General features: G+C 33.2%; 1 protein-coding gene across 5 annotated transcripts in view; it reads left to right on the forward strand.

Moving 5' to 3' along the window:
• Window positions 1-16,765, forward strand: part of DENND1B (DENN domain containing 1B) — a 259,555-nt gene that overhangs the window by 89,041 nt on the left and 153,749 nt on the right. For all 5 annotated transcript variants that reach the window (XM_049112036.1, XM_049112038.1, XM_049112037.1 and 2 more), the window contains exons 4-5: window positions 9,087-9,136; window positions 11,095-11,214. In XM_049112036.1, coding sequence (XP_048967993.1) covers window positions 9,087-9,136; window positions 11,095-11,214 — 170 coding nt within the window. The remainder of the gene's footprint in view (window positions 1-9,086; window positions 9,137-11,094; window positions 11,215-16,765) is intronic.

A 16,765-nucleotide genomic window follows, 5' to 3' on the forward strand; every position in this document is an offset into this window, starting at 1 on the left:
GAACAGTGTAATTTGACATGAGTTCAACAATTTTTTTTTCAAAGCATGAGTGATGTGCCAGGCACTGGTTAGTAGGCATGAGAGGAACTCCAAAGTTGAATAAGCCCCAAAGATTTTAGACATTCATTTGCTTCCATTGATCCTGCTAATTGTAACCACTAAGACTTTTTGATTTTCTACTACTTTCATTGATCCCGGGTTGCTGATGAATGACATCTGTTGATTATAATGTTAGAAGTGGTTGAACACCCAATAACCTGTATCTTGAAACAAATCATTAAGAAAACAAAGACATATGTTTTCATCATCGTATGAGAAAATTCATTGTTTTTATAACCTAGGGATATAATGGAGTATTTGTTGAGGGGAATATAAAAATATGAAGAATAATATTGATCTTTCCTAATGTTGGAGAATAAAACAGTCATAGCTCTTCTCCATATGTTTTCCTCAGTGCCATTCCCTTTCTTTATCTAGGCTCAGTTTTCTCCTAGAGCACCAGTTTATCCAGCTACTTCCTGATGTCTCATCTTTACTTCCATACATATATCTTAATTTTGTGCCCTTCTCTGCATTCTTGATGTTACTGTTTTACTTCAGGCTACCACCACTCACCTTGATTATTGCAGAAGCTTTCTGATTTCCTAGTCTTCAGTCTTGTCCTTTTAAAATTTATTCTACATGGAGTAGCCAGAATGATCTCTCTAAAATTCAAGCCCAGTCAGATCCCTTCTTTGCTTTCAGCTCTTCAAAGCTTCCCTATTTCTCTTAGATAGGGTGAACCATGATTTATTGACCAACTGAAATACTTATTTATCAGGGGGTTTTTTTGACCAATAATTTATATATGGTACAATGCAGGTCTCAGATGTGCAATGAAATGAGTTTTGACAGAGGCATACACCCATGTAACCCACATTCCTTTGAAGATACAGACTTTTTTTTTCCACTGCAGGAAGTCCCTTCTTGCTGCTTTCTGGGTACTCACTGTGTCCCTTATGCCACCCAACAGCCCCAGGCTTTCACTGCTATCATTTCTGTTGCAATAAATTATGACTTGGATAAGTTTGAGAGTAAAAGGGGATGCTATTGATAAATTTCTTAAAAGATAAATGTGAAGTGCTGTAGGCAAACCAAGAAGAATGATTTCCCTACTCTTTGCATCAAGCCCAGACTTCTTAGTTAGCTTAAAGACCTTATGTATTCAGCCCCTTGATTATTTTTCAAACTACATTCTCTTATCATTTTTCTAAACTTTATACTTGTTCTTTCTCATTTCCAGACTTTTGTCTATTTTCTTTCCTATGAGGGAAGACTATTTTTATATCTTCTCTACTTCCCTCTTCTCATTCAGTGGCCTGGCCAATTTCTCATTCTCCCTTCATTTCTCTACTTAGGTAGGATTTCTTCCCTTGGGACTTCCACTACACTTTTCCAGAAGCACCACTTCTAAATTTGCTTTACACATCTGTCTTCTAGACTTCCTGGTATTCTTCACTTTTCCTTCTAGTACTCTTATTACATTACAGTGTGATTGTCTGTGACTGCTATTTGCACATTAAATATTTGGTAAAAGAACATATATAACAATATTGATAATTGATAAAAAATATATAACAATATTGATAATTGATAAAAATTAAATTCACATTGAGTTTGTCAGTATATGAGTACTAGTTAGACTTTATACCATTTTAAGTAAGTGGTCTTCATAGAACAGTTTGTATTTTATAATTGTGTAATTATAATTTAATTCTTCCAAAGTCTCCAAATAGCTAAATAGACAATCAACTATGGTTTTTCCAAACTTTTAGAATATACTATAATTTGCATTTCTGCTAGATGATTTGTAGACTCCAAGGACTTTCAAGGCATAGAGAAATAAATATACCATTGCTCCCAGAATATATACCCATCTAATGGTATGTTTTCCCCAATATCTTAAAGTATATAGTCCCTGATTTATGCTTTAAAACTAATATTCTATTCTTTCTTAAAGCTTCAGACAAATGACAAGATTCCCATCTGGCGTGTCACAAGATTCGCTATCTGGGGAAAATTAGCAGTTCAAGCATAGTTCTGAACTAGGTTCAAGGCAGGACCAGAAAAAAAGGATAATTATAATTTACTGCTCTGGAACATATCATATCTCTGTTTGTCATTTGTAATACAAAAATCTGTTCTCTAATGTGTGACCTACACAGTGAATGGAGAATATGTCATGAATATCACGACAGAAGGATTATCTGCACATGGCCTAGATATGAAGAATAACAGAAAAATATGAATCAAGAGTCTGGCAGCCTACAGAATGAGGAAAAATATAAATTAAAGATTAACAAAGAACAAAGAGAGATAACACTATTACAGGGCAATGAGAGAAAGAGAGGATATGTTTTCTAAGCGTACCTTTAATAATATCTTTGCCAGGACAGTTGAAGGGAAAGGCTTAATTTGAGGCTATAGAAGAAAGCAAGAGATAGTTTTATTCCTGGTTAGTACCCTATTTAGAATTGGTAATCAATCTTCATTGTGTGGATTGATAAATAAGTACATGAAAAATGAATTTTATTAATAAATCCTCCTTAAATTAAAAATGTCTGTTGGCAAGATTTTTTGATAGTTTATTTTTTTTTAGATTTTATTTATTTATTCATGAGAGAGGGAGAAAAAGAGAGAGAGAGAGAGGCAGAAACATAGAGGAGAAGCAGGCTCTCTGCAGGAAACCTGATGTGGGACTCAATCCTGGGACTCCAGGATCACCCCCTGGTCTGAAGGCAGGCACCAAACCTCTGAGCCACTCGGGGGATCCCCCCTTTTTTTTTAGATTTTATTTATTCATGAGAAGATAGTTTTAATTTAAAATAAGTATCAAATATCACAGCCCAAAGTAAGTCCTATACCTATTGAAATCGTGAGATATGCATATAGTATGACTTACAGGATTAATAGAATCTGCTTGTATTGTGTTTGATTAAATAGAAATAGGATACATTCAAATCTATATCTACATGTATATCTATATCCATATGCACCTATATTAAATATATGAAAAATCTTCATAGGAGGCAGATAAATTATTCAGTATAATACTTTTCATCGTTTTATGTCTCAGTATGCTAATGTTTTGGCATAGGCCATTGAACCCAGGACCTTTAATGTTTTAGTTATTCAGTAAATATTTGTTGTGTAAATAAGTATCTTCATTGGAATTCATATGATGTTTGAGAATTCTTAAACAAGAAACTAATTAATAAAAGAGCTAACAGTTGTTAGGAGGTTTTTATATGCCTGACAGTGTCTAATCATTTATGTGGATTTCTCACATAATCCTCCTATAAATTCCCCTCCCCCCCATCCACAGTCCTACAAGATAGATAACTTTTGCCCATTTTCTAGAGGAGGTAAATAGAGCACATAGTCAATATCTTGCAGAACCAGAATTTGAATATTAACTGCTTGACTCTGGAGCATTGTGCACTTGACCACTGGGAGTTTCCATCTAATATGTGTGTGCCAGTGTACGTGTATGCATGCATCTATTTTGTAACAATCTAGTCTTTAGTCTCCCTAGTTATGAATATCAAGAATCATATTTCCTTTTTCCTGCACAACATCCAGCTCTGGGGTGAAAGTCATGGTAGTTGACTAAGGTAAAACTTGTTTTTTTTTTTTTTGTTTTTGTTTTCTTTCTAAGAATTGAAGTATTTTCCTACTTAATTATGCTTATCTTGATTTAAATGATTGACATTCAGTTTTAAATACTTTAGTATCGGTAAATGAAAATACATTTTATAGGCAATATGCTATTTTACTATGTATTTCCTTCGATCTAGAAAATGTTATTAGTTACAATAAGGTGAATGAAGCAAAGAGGTATTGGTCTGAAAAGGGTAGGAGGTTATATGGTTATTAGAAAACAAAGAGAGTCTTCCTAAATGGCTTTTTCTTAGATAGAGTTGGATAATTGTTATTCAAATCCTTGATGAAAAGTTAAAGTTAACCTAGGTATAAAAGTTTGAAGGCAGTTTTTAGTAGAATTTTTGACAAAGAAACTTTGGATACCTATTTCCATGTATATGTTTAATTTCCTTTTTTTGGCTTTTGCACATTACTCTTAAATTAATGAGGGAAATCTATTACACCTTTTATTGACCAAGCAAACACCTATCTCACTCTGCCCAGCTTCAAATCTAGGCTTTGTCATTGGCAGAGGGTTCGAGGAAAGTGACTGTAGACTACAGAGGTCTCCTCATCCTTCTGAAACTAATACAAAGAACCAAAATCCTTGAAATTTATGTTTCAAACAGCACAGTTCTCTTTATAGCAGAATATATTTGCTTCTCGGCAGTTATTTAAATCTTTCAACAATAAAAATTCATTTTTAATTTTTGAAAGTGAAGAATAATTTGATCAGAGTTCACAGTCTAAGTAGTTTTACTGGCAGAATGATTTCTTACTTATAGTACTTTCCCTAATTTAAGGAGGAATGATGAAAGAGAAATTTATTTCGAATTGAAATAATACATAAAAATAAATACCCAGAGAAGCATTCCTCAGCAGGCTCCATTATTCTGATAGCTATTCTTGGCTTTAAGTTTAAAATACATGCTCTAAGATTTTTTTAAAAAAATCTTATTTAAAAATGAGATGATGATGTCTAAAGAGGCTAGACGTGTAACTTACCAGATTAATATAATCCTACCTTTCAATAAAATGACATCTGATTTAATCACCCTATTAGTATAGTTGTATTTCCCTTGAAATTTTAAAGCATCTTGCAGTGCCCCTGTGAGTTTGCTGTGGTGCCTGAAACATCTTAGTGTGCAGTATAGGAATCTCCGTTCTGCACCATGCAGCCGGCTTGTGACCAAGCAGCTTAGTGCATGTTCTTTGAGAAAAAAACGTTGATTCCCCCGTATAAAGCACAAACAGGTTGAATTTATAGTATTAATTAATTTTCACTTATTTGGGAGACAATATTCAAAATTAAGTAGCCACCTTTTTAGAAATTGATGGCCTTTATTATAATTAGATTAGAATTGACAATCCCCTTATTGCTACAAAATGGTTCTGAAAGTTTTACTGAAATGAATAAAATATGGATATTCTTATATTGTGTTACATTTTTCCTGAGAACTTTAGTATAAATTTAATTATATGATTAAAATTATTGTGAGGAATCTTAAGAAAATATGGTCAGCTTCTTTATTATAAAATTACATGTGTCATGGTTAGCAGAAAATGAATAGGTTGAATTTTGACTTTTCCTATAAGTAGCGTAAGGCTGGCTAAGTAAGCCTAGGTAACCATTTCCCTTGCCAGTGATTAGTTTAGGAGTGGCTGTGACCTTCTGGCTAATTAAACATAATGGGAAAGTCAGCCAGGAGTGGGGAGGGGCACTTATGGGAAAGGTTTCCTCACTGATAAAAAGAAGTAACAGAAAGAAATCCTTCTTTCACTGGACACTGCTGTGTCTTCATGCGGTGTGCTGAACTCTGGCAGCTTATTTTGTGACCATGAAGTAAAGTAGCTGAGGAGAAATACACAAACGCAGGAGAGCAAAGTGGAAAGGACAGAAGATTCTGGAGTCCTCAAAGAGGATATTAAATTAATCAGTCCCTGAACAAATCTTGTCACTTCTTGCAATGAGAGAGTAACTATTCCTTATATATTAGGCACCCTTAACTGATACAGTTAGTCTTACTCCTTAATTACGGATGGTATTCAAATTGAATCAAGACCCTTAAGGGTCTGTAGTATAGGCAATCAAATGTATCTTGGAAAGCCCTCCCTGGTGATTCTTACATCTTCTTATCTTCCTTGTAGTTCTTACTGCCTTCCCATTGAGAACTTCTGGAATGAGATAGTTATGAAGTTAAATTAAGAGGACTTGATGAGTGATTGTATATGGGAGTTAGGAAAAGGGAGGAGTTGAGGCAAACATCATGTTTTGGTTTGGGGAACTGGGTAGATGGTGCAGCTCTTCTAGGTGATAAGGGCTACAACTAAAATATTTCAGTTCTGAATTTGAGGTGTCAGGGAACATGATACTGAAGAGTAGTTAGATATATATTCTGGAGTCAGAAATAACTGTGTAAGACTAAGATTTGGTAGCTGTAACCGAAACTGTGAATGTAAACAAAATCACCTAGGGCAAATAGATACACTTTATTGGCATGGAAGAGAGGAGTATATGGAACCTTAGAGAACATTAGTGTTTCAATATAGGGTAGGGGAAGAAGTAGTTGAGACAGAGGAAAAAAAACAGTTACTGGTGTCAATAATGACATGTCTCATTTCATTTTAGATTTTTCTCCAAGAAATTCTAAGACCTTTGTAGTTGTTGAGCTTTAATTAGGAGGTAAATTCTGTATATTTTAGTTTTTTTCAGAAAGTAGATTCTAAATGCTTTTTTCCCTTTTATTTGATCAATTTATAATGCTGAACAGTAGCCTCATGGGATAAAGCGTTAATAAACCCTTCTAACACTGGCAGTTTGCTCTCTTTTATGAGCTCAGTTTGACCATAAAAATTATTAATACAGATCTGGGATATGGTACCAAAAAACCCACACCCCAACATATAGATTTTCACCAGTCCTTATTTCCAGTCATTCATATGAAGGTAGATGTGTTGTTTTTAGGGAATATGTATATAGATATATGTGTATCATGCCCTTTGTATTTTGCTATTGATGTATATTCTATTTCATTCTTTTTGTCATTACTATTTTTAACATTTGACATTTTCATCAGTGTATTTTTTTTGTATAAACATAAAATATTTTAGAGAATTAAGATGGTTTGGAAATTTCAAATAACTTTTCTTGGCTGAGGAAATTAAGTATTTCCTGGAAACAAAAGCCTGAAGTAAACAGAGAAACATAACTTTTGAAGAATTTTATCTTAAATCTTTCACATAATCTGTGGATCCCAATCTACTGTGCATGTGTGTATGATACCAAAAACACTTTATGATGGAAACGTCAGACTTTATGGACAATTCCAATACATATAAAAGTACATTTTCAATTAACATTATTGCTAAAAGAATAATAAAAAAAAACCCAACAACTATTTGCATGTATCTTATTCTCCCTTCAACCTCTCTCTCTTTCTCTTTTCTTTTTTAACTTCAGTTTGAATAGCACCTGTAATTAAGGAAGAAAACCGAGCCCTGGGAGCTAGGTAGGACTTTCAGCTATTGATCTGTGTAAACCCAGCTTATACTGTCAGGGGAGAAACAGTCAACTGCTGAGCTGCTTTGTCACTGACATAAGCTGAGAGAGGATTTTTTTGTCTATACTGTTTATACACTAGTCTATAGACCTGCTGGCTGGTTGAATTTTAAAGAGTGCGGAGGTTTAAAGACTTGTCCCCTGAGGGATGCTTCTGCCAGTTGGGAAGCGAGCTGAGGCTGTTTTGCAGAAGTGTGTGCATGTGTGTTGCTTGTGGAAGAAGGGAGGGGGAGGGTGTGAAAGATTGAGCAACTAACTGGGAAACATTCTTCTTAATTTGAGTCTTAAAATTGCTGTGAAATATATTACTAATTTGGGTATATTTAGAAATAGGCAATGAGGTTTGAATATATATCTATTGTTACAAAAATTATATGACCCACTTTGCAGGGGGGGTTCATATGTGTCATAAATATGGTAAATAGCTTCACATTTTGTAACACAAGATAAAGATTAGCAATGGACAGATGAACTGTTCTTATTTGTAGTGAACTGTTTTCAGTGTTCAGTTACATGTTCATAAGCAAACCAGGGTACTCTGCTTTAAAGATAGAAGGATTGCTTCTTTTACATGCTGCTTTTCTTTCTGCTTCAATGTTTTAAGGTCTTGAAGCTTTCTTAGGTATTAGCTTTGGAATTTTACAATGTTTTATTATTAGTTAATACCTTATTGCAGTCTACATTTTAAAAGAACATGATAAATTTTACGTTAAAACACTCAATACCATGATTCTGTAGAAGGCTTAAATATGCAGGTATTAATGGTTTCTCTGGATGTAAGTTTTATTGGTAAAGAGGTAGTATTTTTTGGTGGGGGTGACTACAGCATTAAGATATTTGCTCTTTTTTCTTTTTAATAGGAAACATTTTCATAAATCTCTGCTTTGTCTTGTAAAATTACCTAGTTTTGAACTTATAATATGATATTATCTTCAATTCTAAAACTTAACTTTTAGAATCAGAGTTAATGTTGTTTTCATATATAACAAAATAAATATTTTTGTATTTTTTGCCAAGTATCTGACAGGTATTCATATTTTGTTATAATTATAAGATGTGTGATTTCTAAAAGCTTTTAAAATTATTTTATAATGGCTATAAAATCACTGCAGATTATTTTCTATGTTTAATTAAAACATAATTTTCATATTAAGCAACTCATAAACGAAAGTGCACGGAATAGAAGCTATATTGTTTTACGTTTAAAGGCTTATTTTTAGATACACATTTTTTTAGAGACATGTTATTTGAGATAAACTTAGCGTTACTGTTGTTGAATTTACCTAAAGTTGAAACATACAAAAATGTTTCTTTAGCTATAGAAAGTCTTTTTTTTTTTTCTTAACCGTTTTACTATGGGACATGTAGAGTTGTTATACCTCTCAGTAATTCATGCTGCTGCCAACTTCATTCCCTTTTCTCTGCCTGCATTTTAATTGAAACAACATTTATATTTTTGAGCCAGGATCTGTCAGAAGTCCCTGTGGCTAGTCTGCGGTACAAGTAGCAGCAGACGTAGCTTACCCATATGGTGCGGTGCTTCTTGTAAAATCCATATGGCCTTGTTGAAGGGAATCCCAGCGGGGATGTGAAGGGTGTTAATACCCTTCAGGCCAGGCCTTTCCCTCCTGGGGCTTCCGTGGCATTGTCAGTGCAATCTGCCAAAGCACCAACTTAATTCCTTTTTAATAATCAATTATTTTAGTCTAGGAACCTGTGCTATTTTTCTTAAGAAAAAACAAAAAACAAACTTTTTTTCTCCCCTTAGAAAAGGTCTCAAAAAAAAGTTTTAACTGCATTTTTAAAAATATTCTAAAGCTTTTTTCTTTTTAATTTGCATTTGCAGGAAGTACTACAGAGTGTGCCCAAGTTCTGTTTCCCCTTTGACATTGAAAGGTACTGTATCAGCCATCATTCACAGTAACTTCAGCTCATCTTAGCATTTTAAAATTGTCTCCTGTGTTTTTTTAATAAAAAGGAATGTACATTCTCTTCTCTGCTTCTAACAATAACAACAAAAGGACCTGAGTTTCAAAATTAAATAATATTTGGAAGGAAAAAGCCTTCTTACATCATTGTATCCTTTGTTTTTTCCACTGTGGCCAGTTAGGAGAAGTCCTAAGGTTCCATTTCTTCCTTTTGTTCTTCAGGTACATATTGTAAGCACCTGCAGAAAAAAATATTACTAATCAGAGCCTTTGTATTGTGTCTTTTAAAATTAGATGTATATATCCTGGTTTCTATCTCACTTCACCCTAATTGAAAAGACCATCTGTGTGATATTGTAAAACTCATGGGTAGTTGTCTCCCAAGAATAGCTGTATAGAAATAGTGTAATATTATGGAAGGCTGCAGGGAAATCCTCCCAGCGGTTTTGAAAATCTCATTATGTTTGTATTTTACTGAACAAATACTGAATGAATAGAGTATTACCTGTGTGTAGTTGGAGTTTCACAGAATATATAGGCCTTTAAGCATAAAAACAGATCATTTATTGTTTTTCATGTGATTTTCATACCCTATTATCAGTTTTTTTAAGAGTATGGTATGAAGGGTTTTAAAACAAAATTTATTTTTGGAAAATATTTGGCTTAAGTAAAGATTAGTAAAAATCTGAAATTTTACAATGTTAAAGATAATGCCTTCTGAATGATGGGCTAATTGATACTAGTAAGTATTGCTGATGAATGATACCCCTTTTTATACCTCCTTTCTGGGGCATCAGTTGTGCTTGTTAAAGTTAGAATTTTCAATTTAATAGCAAAGATAAAATACAGGAAGAAAAGCCTTGGAAAATATATTGTGAACATCAGGCTCTAGAGGGCACATCAGGAACTAGAGGTTGTTCTTGAAGTTTGCAAAAAATTTTTCAAAACTATCCATTTAAATCTGTATTTGTTAAGTGTTCAGCATTTGAAATGCACTGTTTCCTGACAGTTGGAAATAGTTGGTAGTGTTGGCACAGTGGTAGTAAAGGAATTACATAATTCTGGTGCCTGTTTTAGAACCAAAATTTAGGTGCCATGGATATTTTATCTTGAGACCAGGAAGCAGATGTTCAGTTATGGTTATCTAATGGCAAGATGATAGTAACAAGAAATGTCTTTATGTATTTTAAATGGTGATAAGGATCCAGTATAATGATTTATAGCGCACCTTACACTGTGGTGTGATTCCTACCATGATACTGTGATACCTAGGTCAACAATTAGCTAAAAAGTTCTTGGTAGTAAGCTTTTCTGTGGAACCTGTATTCTTATTTTGTACTTGGAAATCTGTGTTTAGTATATAGGCAGCTCTAGAAGAGAATGCTGAAAAATGCTAATAGTAATTTTTATGGAACTCTACTGGGTGAGAATGTCACCAGAAGCAACAATTAAACAGAGGTGCTGGTGGCTGCCATTGGATGCTAAAGCAGCCTGATTTGCTGTCTAAGCAGTCTTAAAATAATCACAATGAGAGAGACTGGAGTTGAACAGAATCAGTCATCATGTCTTGCTTCTCACTTCTACAGTCTCGGTAATACTATTTTCAGATTTATGAAATATTTTAGAAGTACTTTTAGGCATGTGCAAACTTACAGTGAAGTACGTTATGATTCTCTATTAACGGGTTAGTATATGCCTAATTGCTCAGCCTGGAGGGAGTTAAAACTTACTGTGATATTTGACTCATGACTTAGTTTACACATTTCACACTCATTTTAGTTTTAGAACTTAGTTCTAGATTTGAGAACCAATGGATTGGGAAGGTGAAACCAATGACACATGTAAATAAAGTCTTGCTTTGTTTTTCTTTAAGAAAATTCTCATTTAAAAAGCACATTAAAGTTTTATAATATTGCTGTATTTTAGAGTATCTCAAAATCAAGTCGGACAGCATTTTACCTTTGTACTGACAGACATTGAAAGTAAACAGAGATTTGGATTCTGCAGACTTACATCAGGAGGCAAAATTTGCTTGTGCATCCTTAGGTAAGTATTTGTAGTGAAAAGAAAATTAGATGCATTAATACATTAATGGTGTCTTTCTTTTCTACTTTGTTATGCTTAGGATGCTTAAAATATGCATATAATATTCTTAATTTGTTTTCTCTAGATCCAAGTAAATTGAAAAATAACTTTATTTTCTATATATAGCATCAATTAGATTTAAAGATTTACCAGTAACAGTAAATTTTTTCTTGAAAGAATGACTCTTTTAAGATTAGTTTTTGTGGGTTTATTTTTGAAAAATTAAATATTAAGATGTGAGTCCAAATAATATATATGTTTCATCTATTGAACAGGATGCAAAAAAATCAATTAAATTAATACATGCTCTTTTTTATCACTGAGCCAGAATTTGGATTTTTGAAAGTGAATTACTGCTTTTTTTTTATTTTTTTATTTTTTACTTTTTATTTTTTTGAATTTTTTTTTTGAATTACTGCTTTAAAGCAAAGTTGTAAACTGATGATTCTGGGCAAAAAAATGTTTGGATATGTTTTATTTGGCCATATGGTATTTAAAAAAATTTTAAAGAGGTTTCCAACTTTATAATTTTAGTGAAGTCTTGCATAAAATTCAAATTTCTAATTTCTTTTGCTAAATGGGAATATTTGCTAATTGTGGTCTTGCACTTCTTGGTAGCAGCAGTATGCCAGAACTAAGCAGTGGGTTTTTAGCTGTGTCATGAATTTACTAGTTTGCCATAAGTCCTACCTGCCCTGCTTCAATCACTTACATCATTTGCCTTGAGATGCTGGCTGTTGACAAGGAAGGACTCTAAAAAGTTAGCTTTCCTTTATGATGTCTTGATGAATCAGAAATCTAAATCTATTCCATAAAAATAGGATTCTATACCATGATTATAATATAGATATTGGTCAGTCTAGCTTCTGTATACAGAAGTGTTTGTAGGAGAAGAAATAACATTTAATATGATAATTAAAATATTACAGAGAAAACTCTGATATGAAATTATTCATTTGCTGTTTAGCTACATTCATATCGTTTGTTGAGGTTGAGGTTATAAATTTACCCGGAACGTTTGTTAGAGCTGCAAGATTTTTCAATTTTTATTTGAAAGTAAATGCTTACCTTAGAATGTGGATGTTCCTTCATTCTTTCTTTAGGCAGCAACTTTTTCATTTGGATAATAACTGAATTTAAAACTTAGATTTTATCTGGGAGAGTATTATGCTTCAAACTATAGGTTGATTCTTATAATATGAAGCCAGTTGGTTGTGTAGTGAGAGTAGAGGTGACAGAATGGAAAATGGGGAGGAGGGTTCCTTTTATTGTTGTGTTTAATGCTAAAGGTTCAAAAGCTACACTTTAAAGGGGAGTAGAACCTTACCACTCTGCCCAAGGCATGTTTGTCCTAATAGAAAGACCAAAGCTGTTGGTGCTTTCTACTTTTTCTCTATGAATTTTTAAATCTTTTCATTAAAAAAGTCAAGTTTACCCCCCAAATTTAAGACTACTGCAGTGAACTCTTGTGTATATATCCCCTATATTGACAATTGTTAACATGCTTTTCTCCTTCCTCTCCTTCCCCCTCCGTGCACAAACACATACATGCAAAGTCTTTATCTTTCTCTTATTGTTGTTTTTACTGACCCAGTTGAGAATAAGTTATAGACATCAGTTTTCTGTAATATTTGAACCTGCATTTTACAACTTTACCTCGCGGCCTCTAAAATGAGTTCCTGATATTCATAATTGAAGAGAATGAACTTTTGTCTTTGTTTTTAATTCTTAAAATATTTTGAATATACTGAGCCTATTGATAATTAGCAAATAGTGGGGTGCCCAGGTAGCTCAGTCACTTAAGTGTCTGACTCTTGGTTTCGGCTCAGGTTGTGATCTCATGGGTTGTGAGATGTAGCCCTATGTTGGGTTCCTCACTCAGTGTGAAGGCTGCTTAAGATTCTCCCCCCTCCCTCCCCTTCTGCCTCTGCATGTGCATGCACATGCTTTCTCTCTCTCTCTCTCTCTCTCTCTCTCTCAAATAAATAAAATCTTTTAAAAATTAACAAATGGGTACTAAATGTTCAGAATAGTCCCTATAAAATGGGCTTATAGAATAAACATTCTTAGAAATTTCTGTTAAAATTTAGGAAAGCCTACATTATTTCAAAATATTTGCACAAACATGAACTGAAGCTATTTGTTAAATTCCTGAAAGATTGATACAGTATTCATATCTCCAACCAGGGTCATTAATTTGTAGGAAAGATTCTAAAACAGTTACAGTAATCAAGTTATTGCTATCAAACTTGTTTATGTGGAAGAACACCTGAGTGTCTTAGTACTCTTTGAATTTGGGACAGTTTTACTACAGGAAATAAGGCTTTACTGTATAAATGTAATAAAAAAATAAAATCATATATGCCAATAAGGAAAACTTTTCACAGTATGCATTATTGGTTGTTTTATATTTTTTAAAGAAGGTTGTTTTTATATTTGTTTATTTTTGTCATGTGATAGTGCTTTCTGGTAGATTAAGAAATAGTTAGCAAAGCTTTATGAAAAAAACAGAGGAGAATCTTAAAATGAGAAAATTCTCTTCTCCAGCTTATTTTTCCCTGGGAAATTTTCAAAAGTTGCCATCTCATGATTTTAATGGCATAACATAATCTTTGTCCTGAAAGACAGTGTACTATGTTGAGAATAGCCAGTAAATTAAAGACTATTTTGTTTTAATAGTGAAAGATAATGAAAATATAATGGAATTCAGAAGCTTATTCAGAAAGCTATCATAGGTAAATGCCTATCTATAGGTAATTAATGTATGTTTGTGAAAATAATTTTAACAAATCTCTTAAGTGCTATATTAAGGGGAATAATGGTGTTTTGAGTCCTGGTTTGTCTCTGAACCAGATCAGGTGTCCCCCACTTTAGATTTAACTTTATAATTGTTGAAAAGGAGGATAAAACTTTAAACATACTGGAAGAAAACATTGTTGATTTTAAAAAATTACTGTAGAAGTTCCTGGGTGGCTCAATCGATTGAGCATCTGACTCTTGATTTCGGCTCTGGTCATGATCTCAGAGTTGTGAGATTGAGCCCTACGTCAGGCTCCACACTAGGCATAGAGCCTGCTTGGGATATTCTCTCTCTTTCTGCCCCTCTTCCCCAAAATATATAAATAAAAATGAAAATTATTGTAGTCATGAGTGCCTTTATTTTTTTTTTTTATTTTTTAAAAGATTTTATTATTCATGATAGACATAGAGAGAGAGAGAGGCAGAGACACAGGCAGAGGAAGAAGCAGGCTCCATACTGGAAGCCTCATGTGGGACCTGATTCTGGGACTCCGGGATCATGCCCTGGGCCAAAGGCAGGTGCTGAACTGCTGAGCCACCCAGGGATCCCCAATGAGTGCCTTTATATGCCTACTACCACTGAATCTTGAGGCCAAAAAGATTGGCTTTTTTGCCTGTATAATGATAAAAGATTTTGTTTGATGACAAATATATGAAAATTGAAAATACCAATAATTAACTGGTAGAAATATATTTATAGCCACTGTAACAGAATTAATAGCTGTGATACAGGATAAGTAGCTACAAGTTATGACACAGAACTGAAGAATAAGAAAGACATGTGAGTAATATATTCACAGAGGAAATTTAAATAGCATATACACCTATGAATGATGCTCAGCCTTACTAAAGATGAAAGAAATGAACACATTAAGATTGGCAGAAATGAAATTAAACAAAATAAGCATGAGGGGAAACAGACACGTCATGTACTGTTTGTGGGACTATACCATGATATAACCTTTAGAATAGAAATTTAATAATATCTATCACATTTCTAAAATCTCATACTCGTTGATTCAGTTATTTATAGTTCTAGAATTTTAAATCTCAGGAATATTCCCAGTAGAGAGCAGTAAAGTGTGAACAAAGTTATCTATTATGGCGTGGTTTATAATAGCAAATAATGGGATATAAATGTCCTTCAATAGGAATTGATTAGGTATGTTATGGTACATTTCCCAGTCTCCCCTGGCAGCCCCGCCTCCCCCTACCAGAATGTTCTGTTTTTTTTCACTTATAGATTATTCTCCCAGTGCCTACAATAGTGCCTAGCACATAATGAATTCTTAATAGATATTTGTTGAATAAATAAATTAATGAATGAATGACAAACAGAATGGAATATTATTTATCATGGAAAATTATGTATTCATACAGACTCTAACTCAGAGAAATGTTTATGATATATTGTGAAACTATGAGAAGTGTCAAAGTAATATTTATGGCATGTTCTTACATTGTAAAGAATAATTTATTTATGTATGTAAATGTATTTACTTTAAGAAGTAGTTAACAATAAGAAAGATTTACATATTAATATAGGGTTGTTTATACCTATAAAAAAGACTAGAAGAATAGATCTCCAATTTTTTTGATCTCCATTTTTTTTTACTTTATGCACTTCAGCATTTATCCTTTTTTTTTTTTTTTACGATGAATGAGTCATTTTAATCAGTTTTTCCGTGTTCTAAAATTCTGATGTTAGAACTATAAATAGTGCATTAAAACTCAGTGGGAATTTAACCAGATCATCTTTTGTCAGGTAAAATATATAGTCTGTTTGCAGGATAGGAGATTATTTTATTAGTGTGTTTTATTACAGGCACTTCAAAGGCAGTCAGTTTATCATGGTGGTATAGCAGAATTAAGAATGAAAAGGGTCGTTTCATTCCGTGCTCTTGAGATTTGGAGTCACAGTGTGTGAAAGAATGGCCTTTGGAAGAGAAAAAAAATACTGCTTCTGAAATGACTTTCCCATCACCATCGTGGAGCCTGAGATTAGTGTTTTTCCATAATTTCAACACAAAATGTTTAACATAGCAGAAACGGTTTGTGAGGTGGCAGGAGAAATGCTACTACATCTGTAATTTATTTCCTATTATTTGTTTCTCTTCCAACACTACTCGTTTAATTCTGTTGTATTTTGAAGGTGTAACGGAAGAAAATTTGTTTAGTTTCAATATAAAACCAAGACATAGAATTTAACTAGTAATTTTCTGAGGTAAAGAAGGAAGATAGAATTATCCACTGAACTATTCGCAGAATTTGTTAGAGCAATGAGAAGTCTTCATTTGAAGGCTAGTATGTGTGTGTGTGTGTGTGTGTGTGTTAATTACGAACTGTGGTGTTTGCAGGGGTTGTGAGAGACTCACCTATGCTAGTATTCTGAGTATTAACTGGTAGCTAGGTGTCCAATACTTTTGGAGTAATGTTTGCATTTGGTTTTGTGGGAGTATCCTGGTCTTAGAATTCAGCCTTAATTCGAAGGCTTTTTAGAGTTTAGCCTTAATTCTAAGGCTTTTTAGAGGTTAGCCTTAATTCGAAGGCTATTTAGAGTTTAGCCTTTACTAGGGCTAGAATTTTAGAAAAATGACAAAATACTTGCATAAGCAATACATAGAAAATTATGTCTTTATCCATGTTTTTCTGATAACAAAAGTAATATTTTTATTAAGGAAAATCTAGATGATTGAGAGAAGTTTAAACAAGA

Source organism: Canis lupus, chromosome 7 (assembly GCF_003254725.2).
Source record: "Canis lupus dingo isolate Sandy chromosome 7, ASM325472v2, whole genome shotgun sequence".
Classification (NCBI taxonomy): Eukaryota; Metazoa; Chordata; class Mammalia; order Carnivora; family Canidae; genus Canis; species Canis lupus.